The sequence below is a fragment of the Dipodomys spectabilis genome, unplaced genomic scaffold, assembly GCF_019054845.1.
Source record: "Dipodomys spectabilis isolate Male_0828 unplaced genomic scaffold, ASM1905484v1 ptg000648l, whole genome shotgun sequence".
Classification (NCBI taxonomy): domain Eukaryota; kingdom Metazoa; phylum Chordata; class Mammalia; order Rodentia; family Heteromyidae; genus Dipodomys; species Dipodomys spectabilis.
Window position 1 is genome coordinate 111,683 of NW_024871325.1, and position 27,963 is coordinate 139,645.

Genomic DNA, 27,963 nt, shown 5'->3' on the forward strand with positions numbered 1-27,963 from the left:
CACACTTCTTCACAGCCTGCTCCTTGCTGGTATGTAGGAAAGTCATGGATGCCGTATATGCTGGCTTTGTGCCCTGATCTTTTGTGGAAAGCACAGGTCACATCCGAGAGTTTTGGGGGAATCTTTAGGTCTCTTAAGTCTTGACAACACTGTCTGCAATGAGGACAGGTTGGCTTCTTCCTTTCTGATCTGCATCCTTTTTTTTTTTGGTCAGTCACGGGGCTTGAACTCGGCCTGGGTGCTGTCCCTCAGCCCTTCAGCTCAAGGCGAGCACTCTACCACTTGAGCCACAGCACCACTTCCAGTTTTCTAGTGATTTGTTGGAGATAAGAGTCTCACGGACTTTCCTGCCCGGACTGGCTTTGAACTGGGGTCCTTAGATCTCAACCTCCTGAGTAGCTGGGATGACAGGCGTGAGCCACAGATGCCCAGCTGCATCCTTTTTCTTGTGCTACACTGAGCAGCACTTCTCATCCTGGCCCCGTGCAGAGTAACGCTGGCTATAGGCTTGCATGTACATGCTTCCTGCTTCGTTTTCCAGGGCGCGGTGTCTGAGACCCTCTGGCCAGCTCCACGCTGCATGGCCAGCCACGTGGGCTCAGCGGGCTTAGTGACCTGCAGGCCCCACGTGCATGGAGATTGACTGCCCCACTGAGAGCCTGGGCATCTGATGGTGGGGCACCAGGCTCTCTCCAGCCACAGAGGAAATGGTGGCAAAGGGCTCCCTGCACACACCTGGTACTGCTTCCTGCTGTCCGGTTTATGCAGCTTGGGATAGAGTGCTCATGCACACCGCATCCCCAAGAAGGCCTAGCTGGCTTCAGACCCTGCCCTGCTCACCTTTGCTTCCTGAGTAGCTGGGATGACAGGCTGGGGCCACCAAGCCCGTGGCTTTTTAAGGAGCAAACATCTGCTCTGCAATCATGCCTAGGCTGCCACCTGGTGGCAGCACCTCTAAACTACAGCATGGCTTTCCAGCAGAGGAGATTCCTCAGGCCCAGGGCCATGCCCATGCCCCACAATGTCCCCTGTGGAGAGGACCCACGGCGGACGCTGTCCCCCAATGAAGAGGTCCCACACGGCAGGTGCTATTGTGCTGCTGTGTGATAGAAGAATGGTTTATTTGAACAAACTCGATGACAAATCATATAAAATAATCATTTTCTGAAAGACATCCACAAGACCACCTGAGAATGTACAGACGCCTCTGCAAATCCAATCAGACCGCAGCCCCGGGGGAGCACAGGACCAAGGGGCCTGACACAGGAGAAACACTCATTGTGCATTGAAAATGTACAGCAGTGCACAGGGAGGGAGGCGTGGCCGACGGTGACCAGCCACCGCGGCCCGGGGACAGGCCGAGGCCACGCAGACACGCAGGGCGGTGGTACACCTCGGGCCAGGCCAGCACCTCCTCCACAGACAGCAGGCTTTCCGGTGAGGACCCGCCACCAGCCTTCCCCCCCACCCCCCTCCCGCACACACGTAAACATCAGGTGGGCTGTGGCAGCTCAATGTAAACAGGGAGACCGCGCCCCCAAGGAGGCCCCGAGTCCCTCACAGATGGGCACCCTCCGGGTCCACCCCCGCACAAACACGGCACACCCACACCAACCGGGTGGAGGGGACCCCTCCCCCACAGCAAACAGGCTCTTTGGCTTCATGCCTCCGGAAACACTGGCCACCCCACAGAGGCAAGAGCAGAGGGGCACTGCTGGCCTGCCTGGCACAGCCTGCTGAGGATCCTGAGGACGCACGCCGGTGCCAGGGCCGCCCCTGCCTGCCCGCAGGGCTAGGGTTGCAGAAGCCCGTGGCAGATGCCCGCTTATTACGCAGTGTCCCGGGGGCAGGAGGGAGGCCAGATGGGAGCCCCAGAATCCTGCTTTCCAGTCACTTTGGCCTGCTGGGGACCTGGTCCTGCACTCGGCTGTGGTGTGGAGAGGGGCCTGCCCCCACGAGGGGCCTGGGGTGGAGCTGCCACCCACCATGGAGCCTACTCTGCAGGGCTCTGCCCGGACGCCCGTGCAGTGGATTTGGCAGTTGTATGGGGAGCAGGGACCAGTCCTGGGGTTCTGGCCCTAATGTCTCCATGGGCCATCTGTTCACTCAGGCTGCTGGACTGGGCAGCTCCACTCAGCTCAGGTGCTTGGTTGGGCAGCACCCCTCCTTCTGGGCAGTCCTAGGCCACACCCGAGCTCTCCCCAGCTCCCATTCAGCTCTGAACGACCCCTGGCTGCAGCCTTCTTCCCTGCCTGGCGTCGGACAGCATGCAGCCCCGTGGAGGCGGGCCCCACGGAGGGGAGCCCCGCAGAGGCGGGCCCCGCGGAGGCGAGGCGGCGGCCCCGGCTCAGGCCCGCAGAGGCGCTGTGATGGCACACACTACTCTTTCCTTTAAAGCTAACAACAGAAACGATGGTGATGGTGAGGGGTGGGTATGTGCCCTCAGGGCCTGCCCTTGCAGCGCCCACACCCAGAGCCGGGCCTGGCACGGCAGGGCTGGGCGAGGTGGCTGGGCTGAGGGGTTGGCACAGAGGCACCTGCCCCAGGGGGTTATGGCACATACGGGGTTTTCACAGAGAGCCACCTGGCTGGGCAGGTGGCCACATGGTGGATGCAGCCACAGGACACACACACACACAGGGGAAGGCCCCACCTGCCCCGCGCCTAGATCAGGAACTGCTCGGCGTCGGGGAGGAAGGCAGGCTCTGGGAGGCTGGGGGGTCCGCAGTTGGCCCGTTGTGGGAAGCTCCTCAGGGGCAGGGCTGGCAGCAAGGGCTCCACCAAGGCAGGCGAGCAGGGACTCTGGGCTGCTGACCGGCCCTTCCCCAGCCCTTGCGGGGCCAGACCTGTGGAAGCCCTGTTTCCTGTCAGCAGGTCCAGATTGACATTGGGGTCCACAATGGCATTGATGACTGGGGAAGGAGAGAAGGGTCAGGTCCGCTGGGGGAGAGGAGGAGGGGACTGGGGCCCAGGGGCTGGGGGCCTGGGACTGAGGGGCTGGGGCCTGGGGGGGGGGGTCAAGGCCCAGGGACTGGGGGACTGAGTGGCCAGAGGGCCAGGGAGTGGGGGTCTGAGGGGTCAGGGGGTTGGCAGTCCCGGGGGCCAAGGGGCCAGGGGGGTTGGGAACTGGGGGTCCAAGACCAGGGGGCCAACTGGCCCACCAGCATGCACAGTGCCCCACCACAGATACCATACCCACCTTCCAGCTGTCTCTGCACACGCCTCAGCTCCTTCAAGATGGAGCTGATCTCCTGTGGAGGGAAGGAGAAAGTGCGGGTAGAGCAGGGCCTCCTGGGATCCTGAGTGGGGTCAGCTTGGACGAGCTGGCACAGCCAGTTGGCAGGAGAGGCCAGGCCCAGGCTTGGAGGCCCTGTGGGTCCTGCCCACGCCAGCCCTCACCTTGTTGGACGTCTTCAGGATGGGAACCTCATTCTCGGCGTTGATCCTGGCCTCCAGGTCCTCCCACGCTCCACCCGTGTTCTGGAAGAGAATCCTGGGAACAGAAGGGGCAAAGATGGCCGTAAGGGAACTGAGGTGACGCTCTTCGAAAGTGCTCCTCTACTGTGGTGAAGCTCATGCTCTCCTGCTAGCTGAGCCCTGAGCAGGAGCAGGGGCGGCTGTGTGTGGGAAGCCCAGGCTGAGGACAGGAGAGCCAGACTGATGCTGGGGGGAGACGGTAGGTGCCCCAAGCTCAGGTCAGCTTCCTGCAAGTTGTGCGCATGTGCGCACACACAAACATGCGCGCACACACACACGCACACACACACGCACACACAGCCTGGCTGCAGGCGCACACATGCATGTGCACCAAGTCGCATGCCCCGTGTGGACACCAACCCTCACGCGGCCACACGTGCACATCACCCCCAGCGCTGGCACAGGCCTGGCGCCCACTTGTGTTCACATCTGCCTCAGAGGCCAACTCACTTCATCTTTTCGGCAAGATGCTCTGTGTTCTGGCGGATGGCCTGTGAGAGCTGGGACACCGGGTTCAGCATCAGGTTATCGAAGATCACCTGCAAAAGTGGGGTGTCGGCATGGCAGCAGGGCCGCAGCTCCCCCCCCCCCCGCGGGGCCGCGCAGGGAGAAGTGCCGTGCCTCCTCGCGGTTCCGAGGCCTCGTCTTGGTCAGCGCCTCCTCACAGCTGTCACTCATGTTCTGGTTGAAGTCCCGAGAGTTCAGCGAGCCAGGTGGCACCTTCTGGAAGTTGAGGCTGGCCTCGGGAATGCGCTGCACAAGCTGTGGGTGGCAGGACGGGGTGGAGGCTGGTGTGGCGAGGTGCCGAGGGGCTGGAGAGCTCCTCACGCCCCGAGCACCACTCGAGCAGGCTCTCAGGCACAGGGCGGGCCAGCCCAGACCACGCACGCGCACTTGCCCATGGCTGGGGCTGTGCATCAGGGTGGCGGCACAGCTGTGTCTGCCTCCCTCGGCTCACCCTCCGCCCTCCACCAGCCCACAGGCCCGCACTCACCTCCTCCCGCGCGGAGATGGTTGAGGCGGGGGTGCTGGGCATGTTCCCGAGGGAAGGGCTGCGGGTGGGCCCCAGGGAGTCCCCGTCCCCAGCCACATCATGGATCTCCCTGGCCAAGATGGCCACATCCTTCACCAGTGTCTGGCTCAACCTGCAGCCACCAGGCAAGAAAGTGGGCTCCGAGTCCTCTCCCGAGAGGGCCGGCACAGGGGCGGCGGCAGGGGAGCAGGCAGTGTGGACGTGGCCCTCCCCTCTGGCGCAGAGGCTGACTCTGCCGTACTCGGCAAGCACGCGGCCTCCCCCTCTCCCCCCAGCGGTCCTGAGGCACTGGTCCCCACGAGAGGCTCTGCCGACAGCCCCAGGTTTCTCCCTTCAGGCTGGTGTGACTTGTCACAGCCAGCAGCTGGACTGTGCGCTCCACTCAGTGTCAGGCAGGTGGACGGGCTGTCTTGGGGAGACTTTGCCTCCCCCACAGGAACTAAGCTCCAGTGGTGACATGGGGTCACGACCAGCCTCCACCTGGCCGACAGCATGAGGGCCGTCAGAAGAGGGCAGAGGCAGGCTGGGGACACGCAGCCCTGCTCCTTCTGCTGAGGTCCTGGCAAGGTCAGCCCCTAGCTCCCTCACCCAGGTGACCATTTTGGGGGGCCCTGTCAGTTACCTGACCCCCACAGCCTGTCAGTCCTCTGACCTACAACCTGTCAGTCACCTGCCTCAGTGTCCCATGGGCCCATGACTAGGAGGCTCTTCACTCTAGCTTCTTGGCCTGTGGCTTGGAGAAAATGACTCTGCTGCAGTGCTCACAGAGCCAGCACCATTCCCAGGGCCACCTAGAACCTGCCCAGCCCAGAGCCCACAGAGGAGCAGGGCTGCCTCTGAGATGGCCGGGACACTGCCACACCTCCATTCCAGCAGGCCTCCTTCCTGTGCCCCTGCTCACGCTGTCCCTCAAAGCTAGAACCTTCGTACTCTTAGAGAGCAGACTGAGATCTCTCCAACCTTGGGTAATGCCAAACCCATACATGCCCGGTCTCAAGCCCCACTCCTTCCTGTTGACACCCTTCTTGGTTCAGGGAGACACGTTCCTCTCATCTTGTATGTCCTGCAGGTTGGTACGCTCAAACTCAACCTGAAAAGCTGAGACCCACCTGTGTCTGACCCGTGCCCTCTCCTCTCTAGCTCTGCTGGGGCCTGGGGAGTCACTGAGCCTTCCCGTTCACGATGCTGCCATCCAGAGCTCACACCTGCCTTGATGGGAAGCACAATACCCCCACCCCCACCACCTGGCAGACAGAACCTCCCCAACCTGGGGACCTGGGCTCCAGTCTCCACTCTTCATTCTGTCCCCCCATCTTTGTGGCAGTATTTGCATTCCATCCCCACGCCTGGACACTCTAGCCACCCCCTCTTCCCAGATGCCTCAGAGGATCTCAAACTCAGGGTGAACAGAAACACCTGCTGTCTACCCGGGCTCTGGGTTCCTCCTACTCTTCCATAAGCCTTGAGGGTCCAGCCATCATGACCTTGACCACTGCTCAGCAAGAGACCCCTCTCATCCCTACTTACCCGCATCACCCTCCCCCGCACCCCTACTCAACTGCACACCCTCCCCCGCACCCCTACTCACCTGCACACCCTCCCCGCACCCCTAAACACCCTTCCCCACACCCCTATCCATCTGTACACCCTCCGCCCACACCCCTACCCATCTGTACACCCTCCATCCACACCCCTACCCAACTGTGCACCCTCCCCCCACACCCTACCCATCTATACACCCTCCCCCCACACCCTACCCATCTATACACCCTCCCCCCACACCCCTACCCACCTGTACACCCTCCCCCCACACCCCTACCCACCTGTGCACCCTCCTCCACACCTCTACCCATCTGTACACCCTCCTCCACACCCCTACCCATCTGTACACCCCCCTCCACACCCCTACCCACCTGTACACCCTCCTCCACACCCCTACCCATCTATACACCCTCCCCCACACGCCTACCCATCTGTGCACCCTCCCCCACACCCCTACCCATCTGCACACCCTCCTCCACACCCCTACCCATCTATACACCCTCCCCCCACACCCCTGCCCATCTGTGCACCCTCCCCCCACACCCTACCCATCTATACACCCTCCCCCACACCCCAACACATCTGTGCACCCTCCCCCCACACCCCTACCCATCTGTGCACCCTCCTCCCACACCCCTACCCATCTGTACACCCTCCTCCACATCCCACCCATCTATACACCCTCCTCCACACCCCTACCCATCTGTACACCCTCCCCCACACCCCTACCCATCTATACACCCTCCCCCACACCCCTGCCCATCTGTGCACCCTCCCCCCACACCCTACCCATCTATACACCCTCCCCCACACCCCAACCCATCTGTGCACCCTCCCCCCACACCCCTACCCATCTGTGCACCCTCCTCCCACATCCCTACCCATCTGTACACCCTCCTCCACATCCCACCCATCTATACACCCTCCTCCACACCCCTACCCATCTGTACACCCTCCCCCACACCCCTACCCATCTATACACCCTCCCCCACACCCCTACCCATCTATACACCCTCCCCCCACAACCCTACCCATCTGCACCCTCCCCTATACCCCTACCCATCTATACACCCTCCCCCACACCCCTACCCATCTGTCCACCCTCCTCCACACCCCTACCCATGTATACACCCTCCCCCCACACCCCTACCCATCTGCACCCTCCCCTGTACCCCTACCCATCTATACACCCTCCTCCACACCCCTACCCATCTGTGCACCCTCCCCCACACCCCTACCCATCTATACACCCTCCCCCACACCCCTACCCATCTGTGCACCCTCCCCTGTACCCCTACCCATCTATACACCCTCCCCCACACCCCTACCCATCTATACACCCTCCCCCACACCCCTACCCATCTGTGCACCCTCCCCTGTACCCCTACCCATCTGTACACCCTCCCCCACACCCCTACCCATCTATACACCCTCCCCTGTACCCCTCCTCCCCTGTACCCCTACCCATCTGTGCACCTTCCCTGTGTCTGGCTTCAAATGAATGACCATGCAAGGAAGTTCATTTCTAATAAAAATTTTGGTGGGGACCTGCTTGTGCCCAAACAGATATCTTCCTGGGAAGATATCTTTCCATCCATCCAACCTACCAACGGAACTATCCTTGCATTTACTTAGCCATGCACTCATCCATCAATCCACTCATTCCTCTACCCATTCATTCACCCAGACATCCACCTGCCAACTAAAGTACCCATCCACCTGCCCCCCCCCACTCACCCACCTATCCACCCATCCATCCAGTGATCCATCCATCCATCCATCCACTCATCCAGTGATCTATCCAATAATCCATCAAGTCATCTACCTATCCACCCATTCATCTATCCATCTACCCATCCAGTGACCCACCACCCACTCATTCATTATCCAGTGATCCATCCCTTGATCCATCCATCCAGTGATCCATCCATCCATCCAGTGATCCAACCACCCATCCATCTACCCATCCATTTGTCCCCTTCACATCTGAGTTTCCCACAAGCTCATGTGTTGAATATTTGGTCCACAGCTAGTGTTGCTATTTTGAGAGGCTGTGAGGACTTCAGGAGGCAGGACTTAGCTGGAAGTAGGTCACTGTGAGTTTATCCTAGGAGATATGCCATTCCTGGCTTCTGCCCATCTACCTTTCTTTGCTTCCTATCCACCGTGAGGTGAGAACATTCTCTTCCACAAGCTCTAGCTACCATAATGGGGCGAAGTGACCAAACACTGGCGCCTCTGAAACCGTGAGCCAAAATAAACAATTCCTCTCTTTAAGTTGTTCCCATGTACTTCAGTCACAGCAACACAGAAATAATCAATATGCCACCAGCCAGCCCGTCCAACCCAACTACATCCTTGCAACCTTTCACCTATCCATTCCTGTGCCTCCCCACCCACCCACTCTCCCACCCATCCTTCCATCCATCTACCACTCGCCCAAGCCTTCTCCAAGTCTATCTGGAGCCAACAGTAGAACTCTAGCCTAGGCCCTATTCCAAGGGACACGGGGTGCCTGGGACTCACTCACCTGGCAATCTCGGCAATCTCTGCCGTCTGCACGATGAAACCATAGGGGTCAAGCTCCTCCTCATCGTCATCTGTGTCCCGAGGGCCGGGGGCCCGGGCCCGAGCCCGGCCAGAGCTGCTGGCCCGCAGGGTCTGCGTGGCTGTCGAGGCATGGGAGCGTGTGTGTTTGGGGGAGCTGTGGTGGGAGCCGTACTCCTCCTCAGAGGTGGATGTGTAATCTGAGCCCTGCTGCCGACGACGCGTGTCTTGAGTGGATTGGTTTCAGAAGCAAGAACAGAACAGAGCGGTGCTCAGACCTTCTGGCAGGGCCTCGCACGACAGGGCAGGCTGTGCAGCGACTGGCACTCCACACCCAGAAAACCCCGCCAGAAGCACCTGCCCCTGCCACACACCAGCAATGGTGAGGCCAGTGCCATTCGCGGCCCTGGGGTGAGTGTGCACCTTACAGACGGAAGCCAGCCCTTGGTGGACGCCCCGGGGAGTGTGCACCTTACAGATGGAAGCCAGCCCTTGGTGGATGCCCCGGGGAGTGTGCACCTTACAGAGGGAAGCCAGCCCTTGGTGGATGCCCCGGGGAGTGTGCACCTTACAGAGGGAAGCCAGCCCTTGGTGGATGCCCCGGGGAGTGTGCACCTTACAGACAGAAGCCAGCCCTTGGTGGATGCCCCGGGGAGTGTGCACCTTACAGAGGGAAACCAGCCCTTGGTGCCAGGGAAGGGTGCTAGGCAGAAAATGGGGTAAGCCTCTCACAAGGATCAGCCATGCCTTGGGGGGGGGAGCCTGTCCAGCGGGTAGGGATAGCCATGCCAGCCTAGGTTATGCATTCACCAGACAGCCCCGTGGGCAAAGCCTCTCATGTCTTTAGGGGCCATAGCATGGATGGACTCCTTGCCTAGCCCTTCAGCAGGTCTGAATAGGAAACACATGCTAAGTGATAGGGATGAGGGACAGCAGCCCACCAAGCAGAGGTCCTCCGCCCACAGCCACTATGACCGCCACCTGTCCCAGCCTGTCCAGCCAACAGCAGACAGGGTGGGGCTGAGGGCAGGAGGGCGGGGATGTTGCTGAAGCACCTCGCTTCATCAATCCACTCAGTCCACTCACGCTGCTTCCTGGACGGGAGGGCTGGCTCCACCCAAGGTCAGGGCCAGTTCCTGGGGGCGGGGAGGGGGGCTCCACCCGAGGTCAGGGCCAGCTCCAGGTGGCAGCCATCCCTTCTCATTTGGGCCTCAGAGCACAGGGTGGGGGTGCTTCTCATGGGGGGTGGCATAATCCTCCCCAACCACGGGTCTGTGGCTCAGAAGGTTGTGAGGCTCCACAGAGGGGCACAGACACATCCCCAGTAGCACGGGAGACAGAAGACCAAGGCAGAGCCCACTGAGGGCTGGAAAAGCCCTTGCTGTGCCCAGGTGGTCAGCTGTGTGGGCCTCACACATCTTCAGAGGCCCTGGAGAAAGAGAGCAGCAGGCCTACCCCACCATGGGGACCAAGAGGCACCAGTTGCACACGTGGCCTGTGCACATGTGCACATCTGCAAAAGGCACCCCCCAGCTTTGAGAAGTGACCCTGTTGGCAGCCACCTGCCCCCCCAGGTCGACTGCCCACCCCTTGGTACTCACTGGAGGAGCATCTGGCACCCACCCCTTGGTACTCACTGGAGGAGCATCTGGCACCCACCCCTTGGTACTCACTGGAGGAGTATCTGGCACCCACCCCTTGGTACTCACTGGAGGAGTATCTGGCACTGCCTGGTCGGGCACGGCTGAAGGGCTGGCGAGGGCCGGCATTGGCAGCAGCGGCAGCAGCCTTCCTGGCAGCAGCACGGGCCTCAGCCATGGTGGGCTTACGGCTGGTGCAGTACAGCTCTGCACTGCGGCCAGAGAAGCCAGTGCGGGTGGGGGTCACCTCTGAGTCACTGGGCCCCGTGAAGGAGCCGGCCCGCTTACGGGGCATGGCCAGGATGTCCAAGCGTGTCAGCTTCTTGGCCTGCTCTGTGGCTGGCCGGCTGGCCGGCTCAGGGTTGGCTGGGGGCCCCCGTTCACCATCCGCAGCCTCTGTGTCAGACGCCTCCCCGAGCCGGGCCCGCCTGAGCCGGGAGGCCCTGGTGGGCCTTGGGGTGGACAGGCTGTTGGAGCGAGTCAGTGCCTGCTGGACCTTCTGGGCACTGGTGGAGACACGGCTCTGCTCCTCGCGGGCGGCAGGGGAGGGAGGGGAGGGCGCTGGCTTCCGGCGGGGCCCTGGCTGACTGGCCCTTGTGGCCTCAGTGGCCTCGAGGTTGGAGGCGGCTGTGACTGAGTTGGGTGGGTTACTGGGGCCAGAACCTCGCTCCTCATCGGGCCAGTCCAGGGACCCTCGGGGCCCATGGCTGCGCCGCACAGCTTGGCGCCGTGCTGGCTCCCCACGGCCCAGGTCTGCTGTGCCCAGTGACCGGTGCGGCTTTTCTGACAGGTGCTCACGGGCCTCGCCCGGGCTGGCAGCTCCTGAGTCTGGCACCAGCGGTGGGGAGGACAGGCTCTCTTTCTGTGGTCCTAGGGCCTGCGGGGTCGTTGGGCTGGGTCCGTTCCTGCCGCTGAGCAGGCTGACGGTGCTGGCTGTGTCCACATCCGAGTCCCCGGACAGAGAGTCCTCCGGGGGCCTGGGGGCAGCCCCCTCGCCCTCTCCATCCGGTGGCTTGGAGAGCAGTCGGGCCTCGAGCGCCGCCAAGGCTGTCTCTGTCTCCTTTAAAATCAGGTGGGTATCCTGCGTGTGGAAGTCCATGCGTGAGGCCCGAGCTGCAGCCAGGTCCTGCAACAGGGGGTGGCTGGAGATGTGGGGGAGCTTGCCGGGCGCCGGGGGGCCACTGTCTGGCTCCTTAGTGAAACTCTCTTGTCGGACAAAGGCCAGGGCCTCCTTGGTAGGGGCTGGTCCAGGGCTGCTGGGCTCCGGGGACCGCCCAGGACGCAGCTGGATGACCATCCTCCCGCTAGGGCTGACATAGACGCCATCCTTCACTGGGAGGCCGGCTTGGGCTGCCCGCCCTGGGCCGTCTACCTCCCCAGGAGCCACCAACGGTTTCCGGGGGAAAGTGGCCTCCCCATTCTGGTCTCCAATGAAGAAAGAGGTGGGGGCTGGTTCCCCATGAGCCCGCTGAGAGTGCCGACCCCTGGTCCAGGCTGCTGTCTCTTGAGGCTTCACGTGCCTCTCCCCCTGCTGCTCCATGCCCAGCTCTGGGCCTCGGCCCCCATCTGACCCACTGGCATCACTGAGGCTGTCGGGGTCTAGGTCTTCCTGGCCTGGGAGGCGGCCAGCCAGCTCACTGCCTGGCTCTGGTAGCCCTGGCCCGTTCCTCCTGGTCACCTCAGGCCCGGCGGGGCTGTCAGCCCTGTCACTGGGCAGCTGAGGAAGCAGTCGCCGTGTACGCAAGGGCAGGGGCCCGTCAGACTCTCCGGTTCTGTGTCCAGGCCCATCCTCTGCAAAGCAAAAGGCCAGTCCAGTTACAGTGGCCACAGGCTCTATGTATGCACATGGGGCCCAACCTCCTGAGGCACAAGATGACATGGGCTCTGTCTGTGGCCAGTGCCAAGGCTGCCCTGGCATGGCCCCGAGTCACGTACCTGTGAAGCCCGGGTCCGAGTAGCTATCGGCCAAGCTGGCCCAGCGTGACACCCACTTCTGAGCCCCAGGTGAGCCTGGAACCAGGTGGCCCTGCAGAGGAGAGTATGGCATGGACCCCGGATGGAGCAGTGAGAGGCAAGCGCAGCAGACCTCACGTGGGCCTTGCGCCTGGCGGGACTGCCCTGCCAGAACACGCTAGGACAGTGTCTCACAGCGCAGCGCAGCGCAGGTCAGTGGCTGTAGCTGTGGCAAACTCCTGGATTCTGTCCAGCCTCCCTGGGGCAGCACATGCCTGGTGCTAACCAACTCAGGGCCTCAGCACCTGGCCCCAATCCCTCCCAGCTGGCACCCACCCCCCTGCCAGGAGAGTGGGCCTGGAGGAAAGGCCCAGCCAAGCCCCCTAACTTCGGGCCAGGCCCTTTTCAGAGGGGCTTCTGGGATTGTACCTGGTGCTCTGTCTGGGGGGCCACACCCGAGGGCCGGGAGGCAAACTCCTGCAGCAATGCCATCCTTTGGGCCACACCCTCATCCACAGACTCATCTCTGTCCCCTTTGATGACTGGGCGGAAGGTGGCTGAGGACACTCTGGAGAGTTCAGGGGCCTCAAACACCCCAAACACCTGCCAGAGAGAATGGCACAGAGGGCCAGAGGAGCCCAGCCATCCAGTTGGGCACCTCAAAGGGGAAACAGGCCCAGCCCTGGCACAGCACAAGGCAGGGCCAGAGGGCAGCTCAGCTTTTGAGGCCTCTCTCCTGTCCCCTCCTGCTTGGTTGGACCAGCCATACGAACTAGAGCAGGGCTGAAGCAAGCCAACATCCACCCACCACATGCCTACCAGCCCATACACCCCAACCCCCCACGATGCCTGCCCCTGCACCCACCACACCTGATCAATCATCTTCCGGGCCTCTTCCACCTCCCTGTCCTGCGCGTCTGTCTCGATGGTGTAGGTGCCTGCATCGCTCAGACTGTCGTCTTCCTCCTGTCTTCGTGCCTTCGTCAGCTGGGGGTCAGCAGGCAGGGGTGGAGGGGTTGGGGGGGCCACGGGGCTGGCTGTACGGGGTGTCAGGGGGGTGGGCAGCACTGGGGGCACCTTCTCTGGGCCTGACCGGGGGACTGGGGAGCTGTCGCGCAGACACTGGGCCATGAAGTCCTGTGCCAGGCGGGAACGGCGCCCCACGCTTCCGAAGGGGCGGGCTGGGGTGCGTGTGGCGGGCACAGAGCCGCCCAGCCGCTCCTCGGTCTTCTCCCTTTTGAGCGAGCTGGCCCGCTGGGGCCCCGCGCTGCCACCTGCGGGGCGGGCTGGGGCGCTGGGGCGCTCCCTGTCAGCAGTGCCTGGGCCACGGCGCTTGTCCACCTTGGGGTCCCCGGGCGGGGTGTGTGTGAAAGACTGTGAGCGCTTCTTACGAGGCGTGTCCTCGTCAAAGAACTCGATGACAAAGGCCTGCTGGTTGTGCAGCAGCTCCTGCGGGTCCCGCTTGATCTGCCTCTGCAGCCGCACCTGCTCCGCACCGGCCTCCGCAGGCGCCGTGGCCGCGGAGGCCGCCTTGGCCAGGGGGTCTTCGGAGTCGCTCTGCGTGCCGTCCTCATGCTTGTGGCCTGGGGACGCCAAACATCAGAAAACAGTCATCAGTTGTGGGAACATCACGTCTCACACCCAAAGGGCAGTGGACACACGTGGTCTCCTAGCACACAGAGCGGAGCTGTGCCACCAAGGCCTGCACGCTGCCCCTCCATCAAGCAGGGGTCCTCAGGAAAGTCATAGGAAAATGAAAACCAACCAAGCCACGTGACCATGCAGGCCTGCTCCCAGGCACAGTGGGCACCGGGAACAGACAGATGGGGTGCCCCCGGCCTGCTCCAGGCCTGCCCGAGCCTCCGATGAGCCCTCACCCTTCAGGGTCCGGCTGTGGACAGGCAGGTCACTCTTGGTGCTGTGGCGGTCGTCCCCAGGGCCTGGCCGGTGAAGCAGGCTGGGGTCATTCTGCACCAGCCAGTCGGCCACTTTGGTCTCAGCTGAGACCAGCTCCCCTGGGGAGGCCTCCCTGGCCGGGGGCCGCCGCTGTCGCAGGGAGAACTTGGTGATGTGGTCCTTGATCTTCACTTTCCCAGGGCTGCAGTCATCAAACTCAATGGTGAAGGAGGCGTGGCTCTGTACCACAGGGGCCGTCCCGCCGCTGCCAGCCTCCTTGTCCTTCGTGGGTGCCTCAGGGGTCTGCAGCGGCTGCGGAACCTCCTTGGTGGGAATCTCAAAGTAGCTGGGCTCACGCCGGAGTGCACAGCCCTGGTGCTCAGTGGTGGTGCGGAAGCCATCCAGCTCGCCACCCTGTGTCAACGGCTCCCTGGGACGCTCTGGGGGGAGATGTCCTCAGACCAGCCACCCTGCCTCCCTCTCCTCCCGCAGCTCCCTACGCACACCCCCTTCGTCTGCACTCTGCCATCACTTCAGGGCCCGGGCAGGGAGACCCACCTGGGTAGGGCTCCTCCTGACGCCGGTCCTCAGGTGTGGCGCTGTCATCCTCTCCCCACCAGGAGGGCTGCCCATACAGGGGCGTGCGGTAAGCCACTGCCTCTGCAGGGGGCGTTCAGACCCGAGTCACTGTGGCCCCAGAGCAGCCCCAGGGCCGCCCTCCAGGACCCCAAGCAGCTGTTGACCCCCACCGTCCCCATGGTGGGCTCCAAGCCCCTGTGTGTCTCCCACGGCTGTATCTGCTTGGAAGGCCGAGAAAGTGGCCTGTCCAGGCTGCACTGCCATGGCCTCGGTTGGAACCCAGCCACCATCACCGGGTGTGAGCACTCACAACCGAGACACTGACAGGTGCTCTGAGCAGCTCAGATGACTTTCTGGAAATCCTCCCAGTTCCCAGCGGTCTTTCAAAAGATGAGTAAAATCCTGCTGTCCCCGGAGGAAGAGCTGTCACTCCAGGCACACCTGTGGCCCCAGCAGACGCTGGTAGCTCACAGCTCTGCGTGGGAGCATGGGGTGGGCGTGGGAGCCGAGCAGGTGGAGGGCAAGGCGTAGCCCTCCTGCCTCGGCTCCTGCCCCCTACTTCTGACTTGCTGGAGGGCCACAAGGGTGGCCGGCTGGTGGCCCCTCATCTGGAGGAGGCTCACAGGCTGAGGAACCTGGGCATGCTCAGGCACACAGCCCACACAGAAGCTGTGCTGGCTGCTGAGAGGTGCCGAGACCAGGAGGGCCCGCAGAGGAGAGGGGTCACTGGGGAACTGAGCACAGGGAACACAATGGCTAGGGCAGGGCCTGGCGGTGGCCTGTCTGCCCACCCCTCCCTGGTCCATCCCTGTTCCCACCACCAAGACCTACCTGTGCCAGGCCTTCGGTCCCCTTTCTCTGGCCTGGGGTGGGTGGACTCACAGTAGGGTGTGGACTCCTGCAGGGGCTCACCCCTCTTGGGCAGGGAGCCCTTGACGCTCACCTGCAGCTGGCTAGTGTACTTTTCATGCTGTGGGCAGACAGCAGGGGTGCGGACCAGTGTCAGCCTGGGGACACCCTCACCCACGGCGGGTCCTGAGCATGAGACCGGCCCCTGGGGCCCAAGGTCCATGCTCAGGCATCTAGAACTTTGGGGACAGGTGGAGCTGGCTTTAAGGGGGAGGATGGAGCAGGAAGGCCCTGGGGACTTCTGCCCTCAGACTCCACCCAGGAGGCCCTCGGGGAGGAGGGCAGAGCCACCGGCCGAGTGTGCGAGCAAGGGCGCACGTGGCTCACGCGCGTCCCACCTCCGGCTGCAGGGGCCTACGATGGCCAAGGTGATTTGGAAGATGGGGCTAAGTAGAGCCTGCCTCACCAAGGGCCCCTGTGGAGCTCTGAGCAGAGCTCTGCACCCATACCCCCTGACCCTGGGGTATGAAGGGTGGCGAGGCCCTGACACGACTCCACCCAGAGTCCTCACACCCCACTGGGGCTCGGCCACACACGACGCTGGCACACTGGAATGTGCCATCCCAGAGGTGTTCCACTGACCTGGCCACTGCTCCTGTCCCCCCCACAGACCATGTCAAGATCTGCCTCTACGCAAGGAGTCAGTCAGGTGCCCATGGCTCAGCCCTATCATCCTAGCTACTTGGGAGGCTAAGTTCCAAGGATTGCAGTTCGAGGCCAAGTGAGTAACAAAGTCTGTGAGATTCTCATCTCCAATTAATCAAATAATCACAAAAAAACTAGAAGTAGAGCTGTGGATCCAGTGGTAGAACACCAAACTTAAGCACGAAAGTTCAGGGACAGTGTCCAGGCCATGAGTTCAAGCGCCTGGGACCAGCATGCATGCACGCGTGCGCACGCACGCGCGCACACACACACACACACACACACACACACACAGGGGGCCCACAGGCTTTGAGAAGTCACACCTCACCTCACTTCACCCACCAGTGGTGTACTTTCCTCCTAGCAGGCGACCATCTCTCCTGCCAGCTGACCCCCGCAGGCCCCTGGACTTCCCATTTCCCTGCACAGCCTGTCGATAACTCTCTGAGCTACAGAACCAAACTCCACCAGAATGGCACAGAAAGCCCTCTCAGCAACAGGAGGCCGGCCACTCAGCCCTCTCTCACTCTACCCTGCCCCAGCTACCCCTCTGCAAGCCTGGAGAGAGTAATGGCTACTTCCCCACCTGCTAGACTGGGTCTTCAGGCAGAGCAGGCCAGGCCAGGCTGATTCATGGCACCCTAGCCAGGATGGGGTGCCTAGGGACCAGGGGAATGTTTGCAGGGAGAGAGGGCAGCAAAAGCAGACAGGGCTGAGCCCTACTGGCCAGAGATCCCCACGGGGCCTGGCCGCACCTACCTTGAGCGCCTCCTCGGGGACACGGTGCTGCACGCGCTCCAGCACATACATGTTAGAATGTGGCTGCGCTAAGGAGAACACAGAGCAGAGTCGAAGGACCTGTGTCCTGGAGACCAGAGGCTCTGGCCCACATCAACAGGAAGGCTCCTTCCTGGGGAAACCCAGCACACACACACGCACGCACACGCACACGCACGCACATGCACATACACACGCATGCACACGCACACGCATGCACACACATGCACACGCACATACACACGTGCACACACACGCGCGCACGCACACACATGCGCATACACACGCACATACACACGTGCACACACGCACACACACCAAGCTAGAACATACCATGTCTAGCCTGAGGGCCTCAGAGTCAAGCCAGGACTGAGTCCCAAAGAGTAGTCAGCTGCCCCCCAAGCCCTGTGTGACCTCAAGGCTGGGACCCCTAGCAAACAGCCATCAGGACACCCACGCCTCACTTCTGGGTAGTATGAGTGACTGTAGCGTGGGCCCCGTGGAAGAGCAGAGGGGATTCCTCAGGGCAAGGATATCATAGCCGAAGCGGATGACATCATTGAGCTTCAGTGTGACGTACTTCTGATCTGGGATGCGCACCTCGTTCACAAATGTCTGTAAAGGGAAGGTGGTGCTGAGGCTGGGCAGGGCACGGCAGGGCAGGGCAGGGCAGGGCAGCAGCTGGTGCTTGCAGACTGTCCCAGCCTCCCCGGACCCTGGCTGAGCTCAGAGCCTGTGAACAGACCTCTCTGCTGGTCCTTCAGAGCCCAGGTGCCCAAACCAGGCTGGTACAGGAAGTACCCTCAGGGACCCTTGAGCCCATACAAGTGCCAAGGGCCAGTACCCTCAGGGACCTCAAAGCCATACAAGTATGGTAGTGGTCTGCTCACCACACGGCCTTCCCTATCACAGCTACTACTTCTGAGGGTGGGCAGGGAAGAAGCCTGGGGCTAGCCTCAGCAGGGCCTGGAGCCCCCTGGTGGGGAGCCCCAGGTGGGCTGCTGAGGGTAGGGTCCAGGGCCACATGGAGGCTGGCCTCCTGGGATGCTAGGGACTCCACTCAAGATCCCACAGGCAGGAATGAGATGGAGCCGGTGGCCCGTGTCCATCAAATGCAGAAAGAAATCCAGGGATGTCCAGATAGGCTGCTCCAGGAGAGACAGACGCCCTTGGCCCTGCACAGGGCCTTCTTTGTCCTTCTGGCCTGCACACCCGGCTCACTCTCCCCAAGCTATAGTCAGGACTTTCCTCCTGACCTCTTCCCTGCCCTGGTCACCCCTAACTCTCAAAAAGGTTCCATGCCAGCACCCAGCAGAGCTCGTCTCCCTGCTCAGCACCTCCCCCTCCTACTCTCAGCAGGACAGCAAGAGCGGGGCTGGGGGCAGGGCTGGGGGAGCTCGGAGGGGTCGGGGGAGAGGCAAGGCGCAGGGCAGGGGCTCCAGGACTGGCTGTGGTGGAGGGGAAGAGGCCTGTGGACGGCTGCCGGCCCCGAGGACACTCACCCCGTTGAGGCTGCCCAGGTCTTTCACCCAGTGCTCGTCACGGTCCTGGTCGTAGTTGATGACAGCATGCTGCTTGTCCACGCTGCGGGACTAGGGAGGCACAGGGCTCTCAGGCACCACCCAGAGGTCCCAGGACAGGGCTGCCCCAGCCCCCGGGAGGCACCCCTAGGCTGGCGTGCCCGTCACAGCACCAGCTCTCCTCCTGAGCCTGGGGACCGCAGCCATGCGCGCACACAGTGTGTGCACCACTGAAGCCACCAGCGAGATACCAGCCCCCCCGCACAGTGCTGCCGTGAGGTCCTCCCCTGTGATCACTCTCCCCCACATCCTGCGCCAGGCCCAGGCGTGGGAACCTCTCTGGTCATCTGGGACAGGCCATTCCCTCCCAAGGGCAGGCGGGGGTGGCCAGCACAGAGTCCAGAGAAGGTTACAGGAGGCTGATGAGGGAGGGAGCAGTCCTCCCCCAAGTCCACAGAGCACTGCAGCCCGTGGTGCTCCTGCAGTCCCCCCGCCCGGCTCCCTTGACCCCCACACCAGCCTGCCCCTACACACACACACACACACACGGGGACTTCCACCCTGAGCTCTCTCATCTTCCCTGGAACCCCTCCCAAGGACGGCCACCAGCTTCCTTATGGTCTCGGGTCCAGGTGCAGGATCATAGCCAAGAGCCCCCACCCCCTACTCCACCCAATTCCCTATCAGGACACAGGCAAGGACAGGGACATGGTCTATTAGGTATCACCAGTATGAGCCCATTGTCAGCCAACCCCCCTCCATCCCATGCCACCTGTCACCTGCTGGGCACCTCCTGTCACCCCTGCTGCCTGGGGCCCAGCAGCGGCAGCGGCAGCAGCAGCAGCAGCGGCGGCAGCAGCAGCGGCGGCAGCAGCAGCGGCGGCGGCAGCAGCAGCAGCAGCAGCAGCAGCAGCAGCAGCAGCAGCAGCGGCAGCTGACTCAAGGAAGCCACCCAGCCTTCAGCCCAACCAAGGAACAAGGGTGAATGGCAGCCGGGATTCAGGCAGCTTCCTGGGGACCATCCACACAGCAGTCCCTTAAGACAGGGAGGTCCATCTCTGTGCCTGCCAGGAGAAGGGCACCACGGCCTTCCTCCAGGTGCAGGGCCACTCCCACCCATGACCGGTGGGCTGGTTAGGCAGACCACCTCCACCCAGCTGGCCACACGGCAGAGTCCCTCTCCAAGGACCAGCACCCCAGGACAGGGCCTCTTCCTCAATCAGAGACAGGGCACTCAGCAGGGGCTGCGGAGAGGGACATGGCCCCTGTCCCTGCCCGGCCCCCACCATCACCCAGCAGAGCCAAGGCCTCAGCTCTGGCCCTAGCAGGGAACTAGAGCAAGACTTAGACACAGCCCTGGGGCTGGGCAGGCTGCGCGGCCTGTGGCCTGAGCCCCAGCCTGTCACCTCAGGAGTGAGTGCTCACAGCCTCCAAGCAGGCAGCTGGCCCATCGGCCACTGCAGAGGAATGGGGGCGGGGAGGGCAGATTGCACAGGAACCCGCACAGAAGGGGGCAGAGAAGACAGAATGAGGAGCAACAGGAGTGGGGCCTGGACCCCGGGCCTTCTTGGAAGTGGGAGCTGCAGTGATGTGATGGGAGAGTCCTGCAGTGGCCATTCCTGAGTGACTTCCACTGGTTGTGGGAGGGTCATGGCTCAGCCTACCCAAAGCCGCCATGGGCATCAGCAGACTGCCCCCAGAGCAGATCTGGGGCAGAGTGGGTTGCTGACATTGAGATCTATAGCCCTGCCACCAGATTCTACCTCTAACTTGGTCCAAATTCCTCACCCAAGGCTGGTACTCACAGCAAGCTGCTCCTTCCCATCCCCGTCCTGGAGGGCACAGGCCTGGGGTCATGCCCACCCCTGGCCCTTCCATGAGGCCTCCAGCCTGTCCCCTGAGGACTTGGGGAGAAGGGGTGCTCACCCAGGACACTGCCACTTCTTTCTTTAAGGCTCCAGGCTGGGGCAGCCAAGGGAGCACCCCTCCCGCACCTGGCTGCAAGAGGGTCCACACAGGCCCCCATTCATGCCTGGTCTGCCCGCCTACTCCACCACTGCTAGCCAGGGCTCCATTCTCAGATACTGCTAGCCAAAGCCCTCCTGGAGAACAGGAGTGCCAAGACCCAGGCCCTCTCCCAGAAACCTCCCTCCTGCCTAACTCCTCAGGCTGAAGCAGATCCTACCCAGCCAAGCCACATGGTCTACAAGCCCGCCCACCATGCAGCAACCCCACCCCAGAGCTCAGGCTCCGACCCAAACCAGGAGCGGTGGAAAAGAACAAGGCCATGGGGAAAGGAGGCGGCAAATGCAGGCATAACCATCATCTATGTGTGCTCACTCAAAGTGGAACAAAGATGTGTTTCCAAGCTTCACGCCTGAACTCTGTTCTGGCTGAGCTGGCCCTCCCAAAGCACACTCCAGCAGACCCGCCTCCCGCTGGCCCATCCCGGTCGCCACCATCAGCAGGCTGACTGGACTGGCGCTGAGTGTAGGGGCTCCACGGCTACTCTGGCTATGATTTCTGCATTGGGTTGTGCGGGTTCTCATCCTGGCTGTCACACAAGCCAGGGGCAGCCAAAGGGTCGATGGACTGGAGGCAGAGAAGACTGCTGCCCTAACCGGCAGCACACTCTTCAAAGGAAGCCCTTCCTGCCTGACCCTCAGCCTGGCCATCCCTGCCGCTCCTCACCCCGGGCCCCCAACCGGGCTCACCATGCCACCTTCTTTGCATGTCTCCCCAGAGGAGTGGGGTTTGGTAGGGAGACATCTTGGTTCTGGCTGGTATGTGAGCTACTTAGGCCGTGGCTGAGTAGACAGATATGGGGATGACTGTAAGGCCACCAGAGGCAAATGGATTGTGGTGGGGATGAGGGTGGAGAGCAGCAGAGGCCAGGGGCACATGGTCAGATCCTGGAGACCCAGGGTGGTGTGGAGGACCTGGGCGCTTCTCTGTACATGGGGTAGGTGTACTTGGGAGTGCTGGGATTTGGGGGGGGCCTGGGCTCTCCTCTGTATGTGGGGTGGGCAGACTCGGGGGAGCTGGGATGTGGGGGGCCTGGGCTCACCTCTGTATGTGGGGTGGGCAGACTCGGGGGTGCTGGGGTGTGGGGGGCCTGGGCTCACCTCTGTATGTGGGGTGGGCAGACTCGGGGGTGCTGGGGTGTGGGGGGCCTGGGCTCTCCTCTGTATGTGGGGTGGGCAGACTCGGGGGTGCTGGGGTGTGGGGGGGCCTGGGCTTTACTCTGTATGTGGGGTGGGCAGACTCGGGGTGCTGGAGTGTGGGGGGCCTGGGCTCTCCTCTGTATGTGAGGTGGGCAGACTCGGGGGTGCTGGGGGGGGGCCCTGGGCTCTCATCTGTACACGGGGTATGGACTCAGGGGATGCTGAGGTGTGGGGGGCCTGGGCTTTCCTTTGTATGTGGGGTGGGTGGGCTGGAGGTACTGGGATGTGGGGGGACCTGGGCTCTCTTCTGTGCGTGGGTAGGCAGACTCAGGATGCTGGGGTGAGGAGGGCCTGGGCTGTCTTCTGTACATGGGGTGGGCAGACTCGGGGTAGTCGAGTGGCAGGGATGCAGGCGGGCATAGAAAGCGGCAGGCTGGGGCTGCCTTCGAGAGGCCCCAGTGCAGCCAGGGAGTAGGAGGCTAAAGCTGGGGACAGGGTGGACGTAAAATGGGATGAAAGCCATCTACCACCAAGCAGGAGCTGAGGCCACAGCGCCATGGGACAGAGGAGAGACCTGAGGGCCTGGAGAGGTGACCCCTAAGGGAGGGCGTGGAAAGAGGGGCCACATGGGAGGAGAGGAGGGGCTGTCGGCTGGAGATGGGGGGGAGAGAAGGGGAGATGGAGTATTCCCAGCAGGGGTGGCCCCATGGGGAGCCAAGAGAAGAGGCCACAGGACAGCCCAGGCTGAGAGGGCAAGGGCGGTGGTGGGAGGCCAGCAAGGGTGCTGCGCCGTCTGCGCTCTGCACCTGCACAACCTCCCTGAGCCTCAGCTTCCCCGTGAAGAATGAAGACACCTTTGACATGGCCACCTGCCCCAGGAGAGGGAGGGACGCAGCAGAAGTACCCAGCCAGGGGCTGCACGGGACCTGAGAGGATCCTGCCCAGGGCTCCACCAAACAGCCCAGAAACCAAGAATCAGGCCTCACACACCTCTGGGCACTCTGGGACCCCAGGAGAGAGTAGAGGAGAGCTGGGGCTGGGACAGGAGTGTCTGGGGGACCCACACACACCAGGCTCCCTCTGGGCTCTCCAAAAGACCCCAAAGCCACTTCTTCCAGGGAGCCCTGCTGGCCACCCTGGGGAAACAGCACAGCCATTACCAGTGCCATGCCACACATGGCCCACACCGTGCCGTGCCAGGGGGACACTCGCTGGGTCTAACCCTGGGCACAAGGCAGGTGGGGTGCAGCTGGCAGCCTCGACCTGTCTTACAGTCTTGATGCTTTTAAATACCAAAGACTTACTTCATGAGGTGGGACAACTACAGGACACTGAAGCTCAGCCTGGTGTGTTCCCATGCACCCATGCCGCTCTCAAACAGCCGCAGCCACGCCACAGGGTCGCAGGGTAAGACACGGCCCACAAAGCCCTTCACACAACACACCGACCACTCCAAGGCCAAGAGTGCGGTGCTTCTCACAGGAGCCTGGGCCCCAGCACCCTACTGCTAGAAGTGTGCTGGGTTTTAGAAGACAACGGGGAGAAGCTGGGATGTCCAGCTTTGGTCCACCATGTGCTGTGACAAGAGACCTTGGACTGGGGAACTGGTAAGCAACAGAAACAGGGGGCTGACGCCAGGATCAAGATCCAGAGAGGGCATCTTCTAGCTGTGCCCTTAACTGGTGGAACTGGAAAACAGGATCCCTCCCCTTCATGCTCTACCCACCCCTCTGGTGCCCCCACCTCTTAACCCACCCTACTGGGGACCAAATTTAACACACCAAGTTCAAGGACACAACAGCACAGATGCCACAGAGTACTGCTGGAATGGGCAAGCCTTGGACAGAGGGGCATAAACATTCTCTGCCCAGCTATCTGTGCCTGGGACCAGCCCCGTCAGCTGAGCCCAAGCCCAGCCCATCTGGTCAGAGCCTCATATGGTTAGAATTACACAGAAGGGTCTGAGTGAGGCCATAGCCAATCTAGACCACCACCTGGTCAGCATGTCTGTATCAGCTGGAAGAGATGGAGCTATCCCCACCCCTGCAAGGGTCTTCTTTTCCTCCCAAGAACTCCATGGGGGACAGGGAGCTCAGGGGGCTCTGGGCCGGGAGCCATGTGCCCTGCTGGAGTAGGGGCAGGTCAGGGCTGCAGGGAGCCTGCCTCACACGCGTGCGCGGGGAAAGGAAGCCCAGGCAGGGCCAGCAGCCCACCCTCACTCGTTACCTCACAAGTCAGATACAGGAGCCGCAAGAAGCTAAACTCAGACCTCACACCAAGGACAGAGCTTTCTGATTGCCAAACCCAGCTCCCCCCACCCCCACTTCCCGCCTCTAAGGCCCAGGAAAAAACATCTCCTGCCAGAGTCTCATCAAAAGGTCACCAGCCTCCATCTGAACCCAAGAGGCTGGCGTCGGGCAGGTGATGGTGACAGTAAAGACGTAGGCATGCGTGCTCCAGGCCCTTCCACAGACCACACAGCATCTGCAGCAGGATTCCTTCCTGTTCCTCCTGGACTCCCAGGGCCTTGGGCTCCAATAGGAGCCCAGCACCCAGCTCCCCCATGCAGAAGTGGAGACTGTGCCTCTAAGAGCAAGCTGCCCAGGAGGATCCAGGTTCCAGCTGGCACCACAGCCTCCTTGCCAGGTGTCCTGCAGCGGACGGGGAGACATGTACCTGGGCCCAAGGTCCCGCTTTGCCCACTTACCTGCAACATGAGTTCGCACTCATCGCGCCCCACGAAGATGAGCTCTCGCGGGAGCCGGTGGCGTGTGCCACTGCTGCTCACCAGGAACCAGGACGTGACACTCATCTTGGCACTCAGGAGGCCCAACTGGTCCTGGAGGGGGGACAGTCATCAGAGTGGGCTCCCTGGCCCATGCCTCTGTCCCCTGGACATGCCCTAGGCTAGCACAGATGGGCTCTTGGAGGCACGCTGGCTGCTTCCAGAAACACTGGATTCCAGCCACACCAGGCCACTCACCCCAGCAAGCCCCACCCCTAGGCCTTTGTTCTGAATGGTCAGCCCTCCCCCTCCACCAAATCAGTGACACTCACCTGCCCCCCTCACTTCCCCTCCTGTGTCCTCTGCTCCCACTACACCACCCCTCTGCTCTCAAGCCCAGGTTCCTGTGTATGAATCCACATTCTCATGACCCACTGCTCATACCATGACCAGGAGGTCCACTCTTCTAGCCGGACACACAGAGTGTGAGGCAAGAAGGAAGCCTTTGGAGCCCACACCGGCTCCATCGCGGCAGGGCTCCATCGCGGCAGGGCGTGGGACAGAGTGAAAAGGCGGGCCTTGAGTAACTGAGTACAATGGCTAAAGCCCACAACCCCAGCTCTGGGGGAGGAGCATGGCTCAAGGCCAGCTCCATCTCCACCAATGGCTAGACAAAGCGACACACCCCTGTCATCTCAAGCTACAGGAAAAGTCCAATGCAGGTAACTCACACCTGTAATCCCAGCTACTCAGGAGACTGAGATCCAGAGGATCACAGTTCAAAGCCAGCCTCTGCAGACTCTAATTACAAACAAAACAAAACAACAACAACAACAACAACAACAAACCAGGCTGGAGGTGAGATTCAAGTGGTGCCAGCTGAGCAAGCAAGCTGAACAAGTGTGAGGCCCTGAGTTCAAACCCTGGCACTGCCCAATAAAAATTTAAAATAAAATTTAAAAAGCCAAGCTACAGAAGGGGCAGAATGACTGGGCACAGTGGCACATACCTGCTATTCCAGTGTCAATAAGAGAAGCCAGGCCTGCCTAGGCATTATGACACCCTATCTCAAATACAACCAATGCAGCCAGGCACTGGTGGCTCACGCCTGTAATCCCAGCTACTCAGGAGGCTGAGATCTAAAAGCCATGACTTGGAAGCCAGCCAGGATAGGAAAGTCCAAGACACTTTTATCTCCAATTAGCCACCAAAAAGCCAAAAATGAGTTGTGGCTCAAGCAGTAGAGTACTAGCGTTAAGGAAAGGAATAAAAAGGAAAAAGAAAAAGAAAAAAAGCTCAGGGCAGCATCCAGGCCCTGAGTTTAAGCCCCAGGACTAGCACCAAACATAACAACAAAGGCAAAAATGGGCAAGGAGAGTGGTTCAAATGGTAGATTATTTGCTTAGCAATGTGAGGTCCTGAGTTCAAAGCCTCAGTACTGCCAACAATGAAAATAAAAATGTGTGGGACTGGGAAGGTGGCTCAGTGGTAGAGCGCTTGCCTTGCATGCATGAGGCCCTGGGTTTGATTCCTCAGCACCACATAAGCCAAAAAGAAAAAAAAAAGCTGGAAGTGGCGCTGTGGCTCAAGTGGTAGAGCGCTAGCCTTGAGCTGAAGAGCTGAGGGACAGCGCCCAGGCCCAGAGTTCAGGCCCCACGACTGGACCCAAAAAAATAAATACATAAAATAAAAATGTGGCCTCAAGGAAGTGGCACTGTGGCTCCAGTGGTAGAGCGCTAGCCTTGAGCTGAAGAGCTGAGGGACAGCGCCCAGAACCAGAGTTCAAACCCCATGACCACCAAAAATACAAAAAACAAACAAACAAAAAAATGTGGCTCAAGATCAGAGCATGTACCCAAGTAGGGGTGTGTGTGTGAGCTCTGTGCTGGCATGTGGGTCCTGTGCTCACTGGGCCACGTCTGGGCCTCTTGAGCAACTTGGGAATATCAGAACAGCTCACATGGGTGGAGGTGGGGCTGAGTGGAGGAAGGCTTGACTAGCAGGTACAAGGCCTAGGCTCCATCCCCAGCACCACAAAACAAACAACAACAACAAGCTGGAGCGAGCAGGACTAGTCAGAAGGTAAGGGCGGTAACCCGGAGAGACGTGAAAGTGGCCAGGCCCCTGGGGGCAGTGGAGGGAGGGCAGGGCCATGCACACACAGTTTGGGTGTGGACTCAGGGGCCAAGGCCACAGTGAGGAAGGACTCTCAGGTCCTGGGCCATTGCTGAATATGCACATGCACATAAGGTCACACACAGGCATTAGAGTCTGGTCCTGGGGCCGCGCTCCTCCAAGAACATGCGTGGCCCTCAGTCCTAAGGTGACAGGCCCTGCCCTGCAGTGCTCATGCCGGAGCTCTTTGGCTCTGTCTTCCAAGTGCCTGTCTGTGAGTGCTGACGTGTCCCGTGCCACACATCACCTCGGACGAGCAAGAGGAAGATGTAGGAAAATCTGCACGGAGACAGGTGGCCAAAAAACCCTCCACCGGGGGACCCCTGTTCTTCCCTAGCCCAGCCTCCAGAGAGGCAGGCCCTGGAAGCCAAGGAGGTGAGACCTTGAAGCTCCCGCAGACCCCAGGCGCCCCGCAACCCCGCCTCCCTGCAGGCCCAACCCTGCGAGGGGCAGGGCAGAGCTGCGGAGCCCCCGCCCGCCCCGGCCCCTCCGGACGCCATCCACCCAGGTCTGCCGTCACCTGCTGCCCGCTCCCCCGGAGGCCGCGGGCCTCTGCTCACAGCGAGGAGAGGCCGAGCCCGGCGTCGGAACCAGGCCACGCCGAGGCCAACCGGTCCAGAAAAGGCCTGGGAGGGCCGCGCTCCCGGGCCCGCGCTCCCGGGCCCGCACTAGGCTGGCCGGCCCACGTTGCTAGGAGGGGAAATAATCAACCCCCAAACCCGCCGCCCCAGCCGGGATGGCCACCGCCCGGAGGTGAGCGGGGAGCGGGGAGGATGCGCGACGGAGGGTGGCAGCCAGGCCAGCGGGCGGGCGGCCGGGGCGGGCAGCCCGCGGCGGCGGCCCGGGGAAAGGAGGAGGGCGGGCAGGGGGAGGGGAAGGGGGGAGGAGGGCGGGGAGGGCGGGACCGGACCGCAGGAGGACCGGGCGCGAGGGGGAGGCCGCGAGGCCCGTGGGGGAGGGCGCGCCGCGGTGCCCGCGTCCTCGAGGGCCGCGCCGGGCGGGGACCGGCGCCCCGGCGGGTCTGCGGAGCGCAGGCCGCGCGCACGGCGCCGGGCCGGGCCCAGCGAGCGGCGCCCGGCGGCCCCGCCCGGCGCGGCGCGGCGCCCGCACCTCCGCGGCGGGGAGGCCCGGCCCGGCGCGGCCAGGTGCACCGGGCCGCCCGCAGCCCTCGCCTCGCCTTTGTCCGGGCCCGGCCCAGCCCCGCGGCCCGACGCGCCCGCCCCGCTCCCGGGGCCGCCGGGAGGCGCACAGGTGCGGCCCGCAGGAGGCCCCGGCCGCGCGGGCTCGGGGGCTGACGTCCGTCCTACCTGTGCGGCGACTCGGGCAGGCCCGGCTCGCCCGCCCGGCCCCGGCTCGGCCCGGCCTCCCGCCCGGCCCGCCG

At 62.2% G+C, this 27,963-nt stretch overlaps 1 protein-coding gene across 3 annotated transcripts; it reads right to left on the bottom strand.

The window, feature by feature from the left end:
* Positions 1 to 1,086: 1,086 nt before the first annotated feature.
* Cep170b (centrosomal protein 170B) lies at positions 1,087 to 27,937 on the bottom strand. Of its 3 annotated transcripts, none has more exons than XM_042671611.1 (19): positions 27,890 to 27,937; positions 24,390 to 24,521; positions 18,501 to 18,590; positions 17,535 to 17,613; positions 16,981 to 17,039; positions 15,499 to 15,637; positions 14,647 to 14,748; positions 14,070 to 14,528; positions 13,063 to 13,775; positions 12,622 to 12,795; positions 12,175 to 12,265; positions 10,309 to 12,030; positions 8,583 to 8,826; positions 4,472 to 4,622; positions 4,099 to 4,239; positions 3,928 to 4,016; positions 3,400 to 3,493; positions 3,200 to 3,251; positions 1,087 to 2,912 (listed from the first exon to the last, which is right to left on the bottom strand). In XM_042671611.1, the coding sequence occupies exons 2-19, from the start codon at positions 24,492 to 24,494 to the stop codon at positions 2,665 to 2,667; spliced, it is 4,752 nt and encodes a 1,583-aa protein (XP_042527545.1). In that variant the 5' UTR covers positions 24,495 to 24,521; positions 27,890 to 27,937; the 3' UTR covers positions 1,087 to 2,664. The 3 variants fall into 3 exon arrangements, with proteins under 3 accessions (XP_042527545.1, XP_042527546.1, XP_042527544.1); XM_042671612.1 differs by lacking the exon at positions 27,890 to 27,937 and adding an exon at positions 24,852 to 24,867 and having other exon boundaries at positions 8,583 to 8,721; XM_042671610.1 differs by lacking the exon at positions 27,890 to 27,937 and adding an exon at positions 24,852 to 24,867.
* Positions 27,938 to 27,963: the final 26 nt, after the last annotated feature.